Below are 17559 nucleotides of genomic sequence, written 5' to 3'. Positions count from 1 at the left end.
CCAAATGGGGCATGATAATACAAAATCATAAAACATAATTCAAAATCAGTAGAGAAATCAGAGTGGGGGAATGAAAGCAATATATTGAGTGAGAGTTGTTAGCTGGCCCATTAGAAGAAAGAGCTTTCAGAAGCTCAATGGTGACATACTTCTGCATCAGCAATTCAGGTTTCCCACCTTGGAGGACTCTGGGTAAGAACCTGACAACTGTCAAACTCCCCTCAAGTTTGAACCTCTCAGATCACAGACTGACAGAATGGAAGGCAAGATGTGCATCCCCACATGAGCAGAGCAACAGGTTCTCATAGAATTTCTAGAGTGACCACATGCCATACTAGAGGGTGCTTGCTCTTCTGCTGTCTAGACAAGTATATTTTGTAATGTCCGGTGTGTCATGTAAGCGTGCATGTTTTGCTTAAAAACCTGAACTCCAGACCTACGCCTTTTGATTCTGTTTATGAAAACAAGTCAAATGAGCAAAAATTAACTCCCCCCACAAATATTCTCATGGATCACAAAAGCCCATGGTACAAGGAGTCAAATCTAACATATTGAGAGCAAAAAGCAATTTCATTCCTGATTTCAATTACCAACCCTACCCATTTCCCACTATTCCTGAATCTCCAAACATTTCTAGATGGAAAACTTTAAACTGTTCTACAGATTGAGTTTAAAAACATATGCAAATGCAGCTGGGGTTAAAGCTCAGTTGTAGAGTGCTTGCCTAGCACAAGGGAGGCCCCGGTTTGGTCCCCGGAAGCTAAAAAAAAAAAAAAAAAAAAAAAAAAGTAATACATTTAATTCAAGATACATTTTACATCCCACATATTTGAAATTGGTAAACACAGCTTAAAAAAATTCAATGCAAGTTAATCCAATTACTTGAATTAGCCTTGCCTCTTCCACTACCCCCGCTAACAAATTAGTCCTTTTGATAAAGACCCAACTGTCTTTGAATCATCTCATCCCATTGAGAATACGTGATTTAAAAGGATCAAAATTGTCTTTTTTTTTTTTAAATTTTAATTTGTGATCAGTTGCAAAGAGGGGAAAATAGTAAGATTATACTCAAAGTATCTGAAATATAAAAGCAAAACTGTGAAGATCCCAGTACACAGCAGGGGATTAAAAGGCAAAGACTCCAGGTTGACAATGAAGGAAGCATAATACACCATTTGCTCACATGAGAAAATGCTCCCACCCTCTGGCTCAGCTCATTCATTGCACCCTGTAAGGTACCTTAAAACCATTAGAAAGCAAATGATCATTTTTGTTTATTCTCAGGAATCCTTAATAATGTTCAGCATCAGAGATGAGCAAATAGAAGTAAATAATTATCTAAATTTACTCAATGGGATTCACCCATGTATGACCTTTGACTTTGATGTATAAGAATTTATACCGTTTTATAAAATTGCAGATGCAACCATATGGAAAAACCTCATTTAGGATTATAAACAAAGCCTTAACTGTATCACATATACCAGGGGAGCTATCCTTTCTCACAAATGACATGAAAATCTCTAAGATAAATACATGAAATTAGTTTTAGACCTAATATAATAGAAAGTGATGGCAATTTAACTATATCTCCCTATTAAAGAAAAACATATTGTCAGGATTTCACTTAGGTGGATTCAGTGGGAGAGATATCACCAAACAAAACCTCTTCTCTGCTATGAATAGGTCAAACTGAGTAGTTGAAGGAGGCGGGACAGGAGAGAGCAGGGGGAGAGGAATGAAGTTCACCAATAATGGGCCGTGTTGGGTCCCTGACGTAGACCTGAGCTCCTGCGGAAGCCCCTGGAGGAGGGTGCAGAGGCGGTGACTCCACTCCGGAAGTACTCTTTTATGATCTTGGTATCACTTGCAATATCCTCTCTTTCATTTATCATTTTTATTTGTTTCCTCTCAGTCTAGCTAAAGTTTTGTCAGTTTTATTTACCGTGTCCCAAAACCTGCTTATTGTTTCATTGATCTTTTCTAAAATTTTTCAGGCCTCTGTTTCATGTCTTCCTGCTCTGATCATTTTTACCTTTTTCCTTTCTGCTACCTTTGGGCCCAGTTTGTTCCTGCTTTCCTAGTTCCTCGAACTGTGCAGATAGTTTGGGAGGTTGTTTATTTCCCGTTTTCTGAATCTTAGAACTGCTACTGCTGCTTCCCCTAAATGGTTGTTGGCACTGGGTTCAATCTTGAACTCTGGCGCGCTTCACCACTGAGCTAAGAGATGCCTTGTCAGTTATGATCCGTGGGCGTTCCCGCCCCTCACCGCCTGCACTACTCAGCACTGCCAGAGGCTGCGCCAGGAGGCAGAGCAGCGCAGAGAGCCGGCGCTACTTCTCGTTGAGGGGGCGTGGCCTCCCAGCCGACTGGCCCTGATTGGCCTAGGCAGTGCCTGGGGGCGGAGCTCCGAGGCCCTGCTGTCCCGCCAGTTTCCGCCCTTGCCTCTAGTTGCAGTGGTGGCGATGGAGCCCTGGCTCTCACCCTGGCTGGGCAAGTGCCTCACCACTGAGCTGCTTTCCTAGCCCTGCGCGCTTGTCTCTCGGGTAGGCTCTCTGAGGAGGCGGCGAGGGGCTCCTCGGCAGGGACTTCTGCGCGGTGGAGTCGCCGGACACACTTCAACATGGTGAGCCGGGCTATCGCTGGGGTTGTGGGCGGGTCGCATCGTCGCGTGCGCCGAAGAATGAAGACTCCCTTTCCTCAAGTTTCTGGTCGAATGATGCCTGTTGCACTGGATAGAAAGTGTCAGGGCCAGCCGGGCGCAAGGGCGCACGCCTGTCATCCCAGCAGCTCGGGAGGCTGAGGCCGGAGGATCACGAGTTCAAAGCCAACCTCAGCAAAAGCCAGGCGCTAAGCAACTCAGTGAGACCCTGTCTCTAAATAAAATCCAAAATTGACTGGCGATGTGGCTCAGTGGTCGAGTGCCCCAGAGTTCAATCTCTGGCACCCCCTCCCCAATTTAAAAAAAGAAAAAAAATTTCAGGGCCCAAGTCCTCCCTGGAGGAGAAGGCGGAGGTTTTTCCGCATTGAGCTCGAGGGCCTCCAGGCGCAGCCGCTGAGGATCCCAGCGCAGGTCTTGGGGCGGTTGGGGGGGCCCAAGGATTCCACGTGTCTGGTACTCATTTGACCTGAGAATCTGAAAAGGACGAACTCATATTCGAGTCGGACAAACAGTGCTCCCTTTCAACAGGTGAATGTTCTCTTCATGAAGAAGTTTGTGCAGTATTAAAATTCAAGAAACTGCAAGCAGTGTTTCATATTTTATGACTGATTGATGTTAGGATACGTGGTCACAGAAAACGATAGTTTTGTAATTGCATTCAAGTGTGCATGTAATTTCTGCTAGTTTTGAGATGGCTACAAACCATAAAAATAGTTGTTTAAAAGAGTGTAGAAAAAAAAGTAGAACAGAGGTTACCAGGGACTGGGGACAAGGGGCTTGAGGACTTACTGTCCAACAGCTGTGGGATGATGAAAACGTTCTGGAAATGGATAGTGGTGGTGATCACATGATATTGTGAGTAGTCTTAATGCCATCGAATTGTACATTTACAAGCGCTTGAAATGGTAAAATTTACATTGTGGACATTTTACCACAATAACAAAAGAAAGATTATCTGGTTAACATAATTTTAAGATTATATGAGAGACATACCTAAACAAGGCTCAGAAAGGTTAAAAATAAAGGGATGCTATAACTGGGCATAGTGGCCTGTGCCTGTCATCCCAGCTACTTGGAATTTGAGGACAAGAAGATCCCTTGAACCCAGGAGTTACAGGCCAACTTCAGCAACCCCCATCTCAAAAAACAAAGAAAGAATGAATAAAGAGATGCAAAACTGTGTGACAAGCAGATGTCAGCCAAAATGTAGCGGGTGTAGTTATATGAATGTCAAATAAAAAGAATCTAAGGATGTTGGTATTATGGCTCAGTGGTAGAGTGCTTGCCTGGCATGTGTGGGGCACTGGGTTCGATTCTCAGCACAACATAAAAATAAGTGAATAAAATAAAGGTCTATCAACATATTTAAAAAAAGAATTTAAGGATGAACAACCATTAATAAAAATAAAAACAGTACTATAAACCCCCCATCTATAAGGAATATGTCCCCCAGTGGATGCCAAAAACCTCAGATAGTGTTTAACCCTACATATGCTATGACTTTCCCTATATATACATACCTACATAAGGTTCAATTTGTAAATCAGGCATAGTAAGAAATAAACCATAATAACTTACCCTAGATCTCAGAAACCCCAGCATATGAATTTTTTTCTGTCCTTGATGAGAACTTTCACCTTTTAACCTAAAGAAGCACTTTATGACTTCTTTTTGGTACATCCAAATTGTGAGCATCATTATTCTTGTGCTTTGGGGTCGTAATTAAATTAAATAAGGGTTACTTGAAAACAAGCACTAAGATACCTCCACAGTGCATCTGAAAACTGAGACGGCTCCTTAGTAGGTGTAAACAGTATAGATCTATGTCCTTTTACAAAGGAATGATTTATGTCCTGCTCAGGGCCGAGTGGGATGGCATGAGATTTTATCACATACTCAAAACAACATTTATTTCTGGAATTTTCTTTTCTTTTTCTTTTCTTTTTTTTTTTTTTTTCGGTGCTGGGGATTGAACCCAGGGCCTTGTGCATGCAAGGCAAGCACTCTACCAACTGAGCTATGTCCCCAGCCCTGGAATTTTCTACATAATATTTTTGGACCCTGGTTGAGCTCAGGTAGTTGAAATCTTGTAAAGCAAAACCAAGAATAAAGGGAGACTAATGTATTTTCATTAAAGAAATTTCAAAAATGAAAACAGGTATAAGAATGAAAAAAAAATAAGAAAAGAAATCTCAGTGTAAAGGCAGACTGTTAAGATGTTCAGAGTATTTTTTGAATATTTTCCTTTTTCGTTTCCCTAATAAGAAATAACTACTTTTTGTATTGTAGTACAAAATTAATGTACAATGATGATAGAGAAATTTGGACAATGCTGAGAAAAGTTAAAAAAAAAAAAAAAAGGAAATAGAAACCAGCCTGATATCTAGAGATAACCCTATTATTGCAGGTGTATTCTTCCAGATGTTTTGATGCACATAGAAAAAAATAAATTTTGTATAATATAAATAGGATCATATGAAGAAGATGTGGAGAAAAAGGAACAATTTTATGCTGTTGGTGGGCTATGAATTAGTACAACCACTATGGAAATTGGTATGGAGGCTCTTCAAAAGACTAAGCATGAAACCGCCATAGGACCCAGCTATGGCAATCCTCAGTATTAGTCCTAAAGAATTAAAGTCTTCATACTTCAGTAATACACACGTACTCATTTTTATGGCAGCACAATTCACAATAGCCAAATTATGGAACTAGCCTAGGTGTCTGACAATGAATGAATGGATTAAGAAAATGTCACACACACACACACACACACACACGTTATATACATATACACACAATGGAGTTTTATTCAGTCATAAATAAGAATGAAATTATGTCATTTGCAGAAAAATGGGTGGAACTTGATAGTATTATTGTATTAAATAAATCAAACTCAGCAAGTCGAGGGTTATATGTTTTATTTCATATGTGGAAACCATAGAGGAAAAAGGAAAAGAAAGGTGGGCAGCAATCTCCTGAAAATTAAAGGGAAATCAAGTAGAGTAGGGGGAAGAACCAGGGGGAGCAGGGAAGAACCAGGGGGAGCGGGGAAGAACCAGGGGGAGCGGGGAAGAGAAAGGGGAAATACTGGGGAATGATACTGACCAGGTTATATTGTTATATTGTGTGTGTGCATGACTATGTAACAACAGACCCCATCATTATGTACAGTTGTAATGCACCAATAAAAAGTATGGGAAAATAAATAAAATAGGATCATAGACATTATGTTAAGTGCAACAGAGCGAGCACAGAAGGATGAACACTAGATGATCTCACTTATAAATGGAATCTAAAAAAATCGGACTTATAAGAGCTTAAAAGTAAAATGATAGTTACTGGTGGAGAAGATGTTGGTAAAAGACAAAACTTCAATTAGGAGGAGTAGTTTGCAACTGATCATTGACTCGATATTGGAATAGAGAAAGAATTAAAAATTTGAGGGCTGAGGTTGCGGCTCAGTGGTACAGCGCTTGCCTTGCATATGTGAGGCACTGGGTTTGATCCTCAGCACCACATATAAACAAATGAATAAAATAAAGGTCCAGGGGCTCGGGTTGTGGGTCAGTGGTAGAGCACTCGCCTAGCACGTGTGAGGCACTGGGTTCACTTTTCAGCACTGCATATCGATAAATAAAAATAAAGGCCCATCAACAACTAAAAATATATTTTAAAAATAGATAAATAGATAAAGACCATCAACAACTAAAAACATTTTTTTTAATTTGAAAAGATAGTAACTGGAGAGCCTGTTGCTTGAGTCAATTCCAACAGTGACTTACCAATCTTAGTACTCAACCTCTAGCACCCTGATTTATGTCTGAGGTCATAGAAGACAAACCAGGGTTCAAATTCTGATTGGGTCTAACTGACTCCTGTCCCTAGAGGAGAAATGGGAACCTAGTGCTTGAGCCAAAGGATTAAGTGAGTAAGTGAGTCAGAGAGAGGTGAACCCCACAACCACACTGTAACCCTGACTTCCCTCCTGCCAGATGTCCAGGCCATTCCAACAAGCTGTATCTCTCTTTGAACTGGCTTTACCAAATCACAAGACTCAAAGGAGTTGTGTGAAGCCCAGCACTGTTGACACAAAAGACACCCTTGGTCTTTTTTAGTATGTACAAACTAACAGATGTTGTCACAAATGCATAACCTTACTCCAAACCCCTCATTCTCAATAGAGGATGTGCATACAATTGACCCAGCAGTGAGTTTCCGGGGTGGAACACTTACCATGCATGAGTATCATCTCATTTATCCCTCACAAAGTCCTTCCCAGGCAGGATCTGTCATTACATCCATTTTACAGAAAAGGTTACTAAGTCTCAGAGAAGTCAAGTCACATTGTCAGAGTAACAAAGTAAGAACTTGGAAGTTCACTTTCAAACATCTTGGCTCTGGATTCCATGTTTACTTTTTTAAACATTTTTTAGTTGTCAGTGGACCTTTATTTATTTTTATTTTTATGGGGTGCTGAGGATCGAACCCAGTGCCTCCCACATGCTAGGCAAGTGCTCCACCACTGAGCCACAATCCCAGCCCCGGATTCCATGTTTATAACCACTTTGTTCCAATTTTTCTTAGGGCAGCGTAGGGTAGAGAAAGAGGAAAATACTTGCCAAAAGGAAAATTAGAAGCATGTAGTAATGACACTGATGGTGTCCTGGCTGCTTTCCAAACCCTGGAATAAGCACAGAAAAACTGTGACTTCAAGACACATAATCCAGCGGGTGGTCAATTGCTTGCCAATTCCTGTTGCATGTCAGATGTCTCATTTAACTCCTCAAGTCTGGGATTTAATGTATCCTTCAGTCACTAAGTCAGTGAGAGAGTCACTACATCCGTCACGACCTTGAGACAAAGACAGTACCTGACGCATCCTCTCAGGAAATTCTAAACACCCAACAGGAGCAAAATTCAGGGTAATTTTTGAAGCACTCCAAGTAGATGTGCTCAAGTTGACTGAGGGCAAAAGTGCTGAGCTGATGGTTTTAAAATTAGAACGTTGATGTAACTAAATTCAATCCTGTTTTAGACCAGAAGAGCATAAATGTGGTTCTTTTGAAGGGAAAAAAAATTGGAAAAAGACAATCTTGGTTACCAATAAAGGGGGCAAATGGTTCAGAAAAGCATAGCTGCTTCTTTGCTGTAAATGTAGGTGAAAATCCACATTCTGCAGCTGTATTTTAAATATAGAACATCTTTAGAAGCCAAGTCTTTTGTCGTCATCTGACACCTTGTTTCTGGGTGATCACAAAGGCAAGTTTTAAATGTGATCACAAAGACAAGTACTTGACGCATCCTCTAAGGAAATACTGGACACCCAGCAATGCCAAAAATCAAGGTAATTTCTTCAAATACCTTTGCCCTTGCCCTCCATCTCCTCAGGCAAGAGCCTTTTCCCCTGAAAGGACACAAGGGCTGTATGGAATTCCTGCTTCATGTCAGCATGGTGGTAGAAGGATACTCAAACACAGAGCAGCAAATTAAGAACCTGAGAAGGAGGAATTGAAAGCGAAGATGATCGTGTTCTACTTCGGCTGAAGCTAAAGGACAACAGTTGAAGCAGCCATTTCCTTGGCTGAGATAGTTCAACTCAAGTTTCTACAGATCTATCGTGTCAGGGTCTTTTGGGAGTGAAAATCACAGCCACCCAAATCAACTAATAAGCTAAAGCAAACACTAAATCGGTCTGCTCATGTGACTGCAATGCCTGGCCCAAGAGTGTGAAGCTAGATATTCAGTGTCATCAGACTGCGCCATGATCTCTTCTGATCCCTTGGACCTCCTTGCTTCTGTGTTTGCTCAACAGGTGGCAAAGATGGCCCTTAACAGCTCAGACAGAGGAAGGATCCTCCTCAAGAGCCGTGGGAAAAGGCCTGGAGATAGCTCTCATGGGCCCAACTGTGATCGCACACACTGTCCAGAACCCACACTGCAGTCAGAGTGATGGGAAATGCTGATTGGACAGGTGCAGATCACGTGCACACTCCTGAGCAAGGGCGTGAGGACCCCAGAGGCTGGGAGGGAGGGGCGCTTTCCCACTGCTCACCAGCTATAGCTGGAAGAAGAGGGAACAGATCCTGGCATCCAGAACCTGACAGTGTCAGCTCTGTCATCACGATGGGATGTCCAGAGCTTTCTCCTGACGGTCACTTGTGGCCCGGTATTTCTTGCATACCTTTTCCTGGCTCCCTAGTGGTATCTTCAGCACTCCTAAGGCTGAAGTTCAGTCTCAAGCTGACTCAGCCCAGACACAGTCACAATGCCCCCCCCTCCGCTTTTATTCCCTAAAGCACTCTTAATTTAAGATGTCCTACATAATCCCCTTTTACCAAACTTTTGGGGATAAGGTAGGTTTGGAATTATAACAGCATAGGAAGCCACGGAAACACAAATAACAGGTTGCACTGACTGTCCTCTGTGAGCCTCCTGATACCGTGATGCCCGACTTGGCTTCCTGCCAATCCAGACCCTTCTCCCATCTCTGATATCATCCTCTCTCAAGGGCCCCACCTCTTATCTCTCAGATATCAGGTAAAAATCAGAATTACACATAAGAAAAATGTGGAATAATTTAGCTGTCTTCAACTCTCTGTTCCAGATTGTGTTCTGGGCATTGCCTTTTTAACTGAAAAAGCTGCTATTTTCCTGAGCTACAGTTAAAAACCATTTCTATCCTAATCTTAATTGGCACTTCCAAAGCAAATCAAAACCACAAAGAAATAGCACTTCATACCCAATTGGATGGCTACAACTTGAGAAAAAAATAAATAAAAACAAGTCTTGGCAAGGACGTGGAGAAACTGGAACACACGTGTTGCTGGAGGGAGTGGAAAGTGGTACAGTCACTGTGGAAAACAATTTGGTGGTTTCTCCAAAGTTTAAATATAGAACTACCACATGACCAGCAATTCCAATCGTAGGTATATATTTCAAAGATTTGAACACAGGGACTCAAACAGATATGCATATGCCAATACTCACTGCAGCATTATTCACAGCAACGGAAAGGTGGAAACGACCCCAAGGTCCATCAGTAGTTGAATGAATAAATGAGATATGTATGTACACATAGCAGAATAGTATTTAGCCACAAAAGAAGCGAATCTTTTACATAATGCCACAACGTGAATGGACCTCGAAAACATGCTTAGTGAACATGCCAGATATAGAAGAATGAATACATATGATTCCACTTATACAAACTACTGAGAGTAATCAAATTCATAGAGACAGAATAGAAGTTTCTAGAAATTGGGGCTAAGGAGGAAGAGTTGTTTAATAGGTAGAGAATTTTTCTTGGCAGTAATGAAAGATTTTAAGTCTAGATAGTGGTGATGGTTACACAGCATTGTGAATGTATTTCATGTATTTAATGCCATTGAATTGTATGCTTGCAACTGAGGAAAAATGTTATGTTTTATATATCAATTTAATATTAATTCATTCATTGGCAGCTCCCCCCCAAATTCTCCATTTTTTCTTTTGTTTCTATAGAAAGAAACTACAGATGTGAGTGTATCTCCTGAAATGTTGTGACCTGAATATGCATATATAAGTCCCTCAGTCTATAGTCATGCAATTATTTATTGCACAAGCATTTATTGTGCACCTACAATGTGTAAAGCACTTATCATGCTAGACCATGGAAAAAAGAAGGTTACAAAGATGAATAAGTTTCAGATTGTGCTCTGAAAGTAGGGTTGCCAGATTGAGCAAATAAAAAAATACAGAATATGTTATTCCGTGCAATCTTTGGGATGCACCTTTACTAAATATTATTTCTTGTTTATCTGAAATTCAGATCTGGGTATCCTGGAAGTATGTAGTCCAGTTAGCGAGATAAGAGTTGTTCAGAAATCACCAAAATGCAAGGTCTAATGAACCAAGCATCAAAAGATCAAGAGCTGTGAGAATTTTGTGGTAGAGATCATCATATGTAATTCTGAATGGGTCCCTCTGTTGGAAATGTGCAAATATATGCAAAGTTCTTAAGTGGAGAAAACAGGCTGTTTTCTCTCTTTTCACTGTTTTTCTTCCTCCTTCAACCCTTTTTGACAAACATGTTTCTCTTTTCCTTCCTCAGCATTACTGCTTCACAACCACTCAACAAATATTTGAGGACACTTCTCTGTTGTAGGCATTACTTTGGCACTGAGGACAGAGTAGTGGACTGATGTTGTCTCTCCCTTCACGGGGTTTACAGATGAGAGCAGGAGACAAATGATAAGAGAAAACAATGAGAGAACCAAATACAGACAGTGTTGAAAACACACTGCAGGGAAGACAAGGGCCGTGAAGACAAGTGACCTCAGAACTTTGAGGTCTGAGGAACAGGCACCCTAAGGAGTGCCTCAGGCAGAGGACTGATGTGTACAGTTCTCAAGGAAGAACACTGTACATAAAGGAGACAGCAAAAATCTTGAAGCAAGAACAGAAAGTCATACAGTGTGACTCCATAGAACACATTTTCTTTAAACAATTGCTTAGCCTTCTTATGTCTCTTTTGCACATCCGTTTATTGAAGAGAATTTGGGGACCAGTTCAATGATGGGCAGCACAAAAAAAAAGAATGGAAATGCAGGCATTTCAATAATACACAAACATGATGTCTAGGGTCCATTCCAAACCCACTCTCCTAAGGCATATTTCCCCAAACAAAAATATTATAGCTGACATGTAGGCCATTTACAATGTGTGACGTCAACAAGAATTTTCTTAATTCAATCCTCTAACAACTTGGAGGTCAATCGGTTATCATCCTCATTCTCTAGAGGCAAGCACTGAGGGCCAGAGAGCTGAGCACTGTGCTCATTTAATACTAATGCTTAGGCGTCCACTCCACGACCTATTTCTACTTTTAAACACACTAGAACCCATCATGAACTAACTGACCTGCCAGGAAACATCCCCGAGAGAGGTAAAGAGGGTCCTAATTTTGCCTAAAGAGAAGCATTCTCCATCCTCCTTTCAGATGGAGGTTCTTTTAGGGCCCAACATTCCACCAGTTCCCAGGGCCAGATCTCTGCAAAGGTAATCCACCAGCCTGATGGGGATTGCCTCCCTGATGTCTAAGTTCAGTATCCCGTGATTATTTTACTCTATAGCATCCATTGCAATTTCAAGTTATATAATTCTCTTTGTGACTGTTGATTATCTGCCTTCCTAAGTAGACTAAAAGTTACATGAGGACAGGAGAGTGGTCGGCACTTAATTTTTCTTTTCAGTACTGGGGATTAAACCCAGGGCCCTGTTGCATGCTAAGCAAATGCTACACTGAGCTACATTTCCAGGCCAACTTAAAAATAAATATGTAAACGAAGACACTCCCCTGTGGGATCTCATGCATTTGGGTATAACTATCTAGAATGCTTTCCAATATCCCCTTTGCAGGGCTTGTGCGTTTTGAGGTAGATATTACTGATCCTGCCACAAATCAAGCCTGAACAGTGACATGAATCCATATGTGAGTTGGTAAAGCCTCCATATTTAGAATGTATAATATCGGGGTCAAGTTCTAGCGCTGCCACTTACCACATGTAGCCTGGGACCAAACACTAAGCTCAGTCTCCTCGTTTGTTCAACAAACATCCATTGAGCCTACCGTGCTACTCTTCTCTCTTTAGGGAGCAGTGAGCAAGAACAAAATCACCGCCTCCTGCACTTTACATTCTAGAGTGGATGGCAGGGACTCAGAAATATTACAAAATGTACATCAAATGTAAAGGGCAAATGGCAGTGAGTTTAAGGGCACTGGGGGTGAAAGAACGAGGGGAGGGAGTGTGCATTCTGAGGGAGAGGGCGAGATGCAGTTTTAGAAAAGGATGTTCGGGTAAGGACTCCCTGAGTGGCATCTGTAAAATGGGAACACTATTTTTCAGGCCTGTGATGTAGATTTCGTAAGAAAAGGCATGGATTGGTACACACGCACACGTCCATGGGTCCAGAATGGACCTAAGAGACTTCTACCGAGTGATGTCAACGTGGGTCACAGAGGATGCGTCACGGCGGTGGAACGCTGCCCAGGATGGCAGATAAATCTGCGCGGAAAATTGGCCTGGGCGGAACGTTAATCCGCGAGGAACCTTTAAAGGTTCGGAACCTTAGCCGGAAGGTACGGTCACCCTGGCAACGACGCGCACCGGGCGGATGGAGGCTGCGGAAAGCGGTGCTGGGGTCGAGGCAAGGGCGGGGCTTGCGGCGGAAGTGGCCTCTTTGTCACTGGTGCCGCGGAAGATGTTGCGTCCGGTGTGTCTGGGCCTGGGCCTGGGCCTGGGCCTGGGCAGCCTCCTGCTGGGGCAGGCGGAGGCCCCAAGCCCGGTGGAGCCGCCAGAGCGGAGCCGGCCGTATGCGGTGCTGCGCGGGCAGAACCTAGGTGAGCATCCGCGGGCGACGGGGGGTGGTACCTGCGCTTCCGCAGCTACGGTCCGCCGGAACCGGCACGCCGGGCGGACGGCGAAATGGGGGAGATGTGTGAGGGCTGGGCGGCAGGTGGGGCCTCTCAGGGAGCCTCGAGACCCCCTCTCCGAAGACCCGAACTTTGCTGCTCAACACAAGACCCGAATGTGCCTAAGTGAACTGGAATCGGACAGCCTGCATCTCAGCCTGGGTGGCCCCTGTGTGGTCGCGTGGGCTTAGGCCAGGCAACAAGGCGCATCCTGAACTCCTTAGCACCCTGCCAAGCAGCTTCCACACATTGTCAGGATTTCTTAGCCTGGATACTACTGACATGTTGGAGCAAAAGATTCTCGGGTGGAGGGGAGGCTGCCCTGAACACTGTAGGTTGTTCAGCACCACCCCGTTTCGATCATCAGAATGTCTCCAACTTGTTGCCGGTGAGCTCCAGCTGAACGTTCCCGGCATTGAGACCAGTGTTGTAGATCAGCACTACTTAGAGAGTGGTGTGCAATCTGTGCTATCTCCAAAGAGATGACTCAGAAATTCAATGTACTGGGCGGTGGGGCACACCTATAAACCCAGCGGCTCGGGAGGCTGAGGCAGGAGGATGGAGAATTCAAAGCCAGCCTCAGCAAAAGCAAGGTGCTAAGCAACTCTTTGAGACCCTGTATAAATAAAATACAGAGTAGGGTTGGGGATGTGACTTGGTGACTGAGTTTCCCCCAGGTTCAATTTCTAGTACCAACCCCCCCAAAAATAAAAAATCAAAACAACAACTTAACAGTGTGATGTTGTAGCATCCCAGCAAGTTGAGACCAATTTTAGGTATCCCTGGCCAGGAATGCTTCGTAGGGAGCTACGAAGGGAGCTGCTGGTTCTGGCCAGAAAGGATAAAAATTACTCCTTTACCACTGGTAGTTCCAGAAACATGGCCCTAGACAATTCTGTGCAGTGGGTATTTTTATTTCTTTCTTTCTTTCTTTTTTTTTTTTTTAAGACAAGGAAACAGACACAGAGAGATTGGGTGACTTGTGTGAGGTTATGTAGCTTGTAAATGTACATGGAAACCCAGATAGTCTGAGCCCAAACCCTGTGCCATGTTGCTGGACTAGACCATAGTAACAGTGCTTATTTATAGTATGCTTATGGTATGTCCAGCAATTTGTTGAGCACTTTTTTGTTTAAACCTCAAATAATTCTTTTTAAGTGGGTGTCATTTGTCCCATATGATGGATGCAGAAAACAGTACTCCCTTATGGAAACTGACCATAAGGATTGAGTGAAATAGTCTTTAATAGGTTCTGTCTGAAACTGCCAGTCAGACAACGGTTACTACATGCAAAGTACAGGGAGAGGTGTAGAAAGATGAGCAGGAGAATCAATCAAGCCCCAGATAGATAGGTAGCTATCCCAATAGATATTATATACCTCATAACACAGCTTTTATGCTGTTTTTAATTTATTTTAAGAAGATTGCCATCTCCATTTCTGTCGTCAGCATTTCTGCTTTGGGAGTTTTAATTTTTTAGAGTCCTTCTAAATGCAAGAAAATGGTTTAAGCAAAATAAGACAGTTTTGAATCTAATTACAGTCAGAATTTTAGAAACTTGGAATTCAAGACTTTTGAAAATTGGGGCAGGTGTTTAGTTAACAAGGGCTATTTTGAGATATAACATTTAGCTGACATAAGATGTAGTTTTTTTTCTTTTTTTAATAAAAAACCTTAAAGATACTTCTAACCTTTTGGAGATATGCTACACTGTCTTTGTCCCCTTTTCTCCTCTTCCTCTCCTTCACTCACCAAAAAAACACGATCTTTCCATATAATAACTGGGTTAAGTGTGGATGGTGATGGACAGTAGGAGAAAGTCACAGATACTCTGAATTTACTAATCCCAAGGAAACCAGTCAAATGTTGGTTTTCCAGAGGAATAGTAACTAGATTGGAAAACAACCATGATTAGACCCCATCTGGAACCTGGGTTGGGCCCACTTGCTTACAAGTAAGCACATGTAAATGTGTTTGCTTATTAATGGTAACAGCATTTTGAATGCTTCCTAAGATCTCTGAGATAGTCATTAAAACATGATTGCACATCATTGCTGCTGTAGGAGTAAACCTTCTGGCAGGTGACTGGTGAGTAGTTTAAAGCCCAGTTCCTTATCATCCTGTACCAGCAGGGCTCAACTTGAGTAGATAGTTGTAGATTCCACTTCTCACCTGAGCACCTTGAAAATTTTAGTTGGGAACTTTTTTCCCCAAAAACATAATAGGTTTGTGCAGTTGGTTAATTGCTTCTTTGGTCAGAAGATCCTGGTCAAGACAAGAGACTGAAATATTTTATTCTTTTTTTTTTTTTTTTTTTTTGTGGTACTGGGGATTGAACCCAGGGCCTTGTGCTTACGAGGCAGACACTCTACCAACTGAGCTATATCCCCAGCCAAAATATTTTATTCTTTACTGAATTTGCAGGTCTTCCTAGTGGCTTCCCAAATATAGTTGGGCTCCTTGCATCTGTTCTTATCTGTCTGTAGACAGATTATTCTCCACATGGCAGCAAGAGGGGTCTTTTTCCCAGCAAAATCAAAGTATGTCTCCCTGCCTGCAGTCCACCAGTGTCTTCTCTTTAAATTTAGGGGGGAAGTCCTTGTTTTTTTCCATGATCTCCAGGGCCCTGCAAACTGGCTCCAGCCTTCCTGTCTGGCCTCCTCTCTTGCCTCTCTCTCTCTTTGCTCCTTCCATGCTTGCCCCCTTTTCTTTGGGCCTTTTTCTGATCCTTGGGAAGACAGTACTCTCCCTGCAGAGCTACACATAGCTGCTTCTTCCTGTTATCAAGGGTCAGCTTGTCTGTCACCTTCGGTGCTTCCTCCACCACCCTGCCTGCTGTGACACTGCCCCCCCCATCATCATCACATTATTGTGTTCTTCCTGGCATATCAAGGTATGTCAAAGGCTTTTACTTATGTTTCACTAAGGGTTTAGCCACAACTCTCTCCCCTACACCTGACACAGTTCCTGGCAGTAAGTGGCATTTGACAAATCATAATCAACAGATGCATAAATTGCAGAACTGGAGCTGCCCTTAGGAGCTAACCTATTTTCTCTTTGCAGTGTTGATGGGGACCATTTTCAGCATCCTGCTGGTGACCGTCATCCTTATGGCATTTTGTGTCTACAAGCCCATTCGGCGTCGGTAACAGCCAAACAAGCAAGTTCTGCCACAAGTTTTTGGGAACAGGAGAAGTTGTGTTGCACTTGGGCCAATGGAGAAGTTGGAATCAGAACTTTTCTACTTGGAAATGACCTTTGGTCATTTGGTAAAAGCTAAATGATTTAGAAAAAATATCTATTAGTGATTTTTTTTTTCCCCTAACATCATAATGCAAATAATTGGCTGCTGAGTCTGCTTCTGGATATTTCTTTTTATTTCTGACTGTACTTGTCAAAAACCAGAAGCTCCAAGGTTCAGTGCAAACATGGTGTGCTCAGGAGAAAGAAAACATGGTAACCCCGTGTCTGTAAGAACCACACTGGAAAGGACTAACTGTTAATGCTTGAAATAGTAATAAGGGGAAGGCTTAACCTGTAGACATTCCCTGCATTAGAGCCATCTGGTCACAGCAGTTTAAGAATCACATTTTTCATTATACTGAGTTGACTGAAAATGCCCTGGTTGCAAAGCAGTGTCCACTGTGGGGAACTTGGGCCTGTGACTACCTGCATTCAGCTCTGCACATGGATGTCCCCACTGAAGTCAGGGCCACATCAGGTAGGCCTGTTACCATGTGTACCCTTGGCATGGAAGACTCTGGGATTGGACTGGAAATGTGACTAGTTGGTCCCTCAGAAAAAGAACTCCCTCCTGTTCGGGCACGTTGATCTTCTTTGTATAGTACTTAGGTCTTTCTAACCCATGGCCTAAAGCTTGTGGTGGCTTTTCAGATTGGAAACCTGAGACTTAGCAGGAACCCGCCCTGTGCAGCCTTGGGTAAGGAGGACTCAAGAAGTGTATTTCCACCATGGGTTGCTGTATGTTTACACAGATTTGATCTCAGCTTTAAAAAATGCTGCCGTTAGTTTGCACTGCTGGTGAACAGGATTTTTACCCCTATTGAAATGATACTTCCATACTTATAGAGTGGTTATGATTATTTATTTTAAAGGTAAGGTGCTAGATTTAATTTTGTCATGAAGTTGAAATGCTTATCTTGTGCTCTATTTCGCACAGCACTGATATTTTTTTCTTTTCTCAACAACCTGCACTTAATGTGAAATAACTGAGGGATACTGTAACAATTTGACCTAAGGATTTTGTTTAACCTTATAACATTGAGCCATTAAGATGTTCTTTGTTCTGTACTTTTGAGCAAACTGTCAATTAAAATGAAAGCCAAACCCTATATGCTGTTTTACTTTGCGGGTGTGTGTGTGTGTGTGTGTAAACCTGATTTCTTAAGGAAGCACTGTGAATTGAATTTTAAATTCATGTGAA

General features: G+C 42.4%; 1 protein-coding gene across 1 annotated transcript; it reads left to right on the top strand.

Annotated features, from left to right (window-relative positions):
* Positions 1-2448: 2448 nt before the first annotated feature.
* Positions 2449-17467, top strand: LOC306668235 (uncharacterized protein C12orf76 homolog). Its single transcript, XM_079151468.1, has 3 exons — positions 2449-2626; positions 12550-13043; positions 16179-17467. The coding sequence occupies exons 2-3, from the start codon at positions 12818-12820 to the stop codon at positions 16262-16264; spliced, it is 312 nt and encodes a 103-aa protein (XP_079007594.1). The 5' UTR covers positions 2449-2626; positions 12550-12817; the 3' UTR covers positions 16265-17467.
* Positions 17468-17559: the final 92 nt, after the last annotated feature.

The sequence above is a fragment of the Sciurus vulgaris genome, assembly GCF_902686455.1.
Source record: "Sciurus vulgaris genome assembly, chromosome: 8".
Lineage (NCBI taxonomy): Eukaryota > Metazoa > Chordata > Mammalia > Rodentia > Sciuridae > Sciurus > Sciurus vulgaris.
The sequence above is the reverse complement of the archived record's forward strand: the minus strand, read 5'-3'. Positions and strand labels throughout refer to the sequence as shown.

Coding starts and splice junctions, on each gene's coding strand:
- LOC306668235 (XM_079151468.1), top strand. CDS start 12,818: ATGGAGGCTGCGGAAAGCGGTGCTGGGGTCGAGGCAAGGGCGGGGCTT. Junction 13,044..16,178: donor GCTGCGCGGGCAGAACCTAG/GTGAGCATCCGC, acceptor TTCTCTTTGCAG/TGTTGATGGGGACCATTTTC.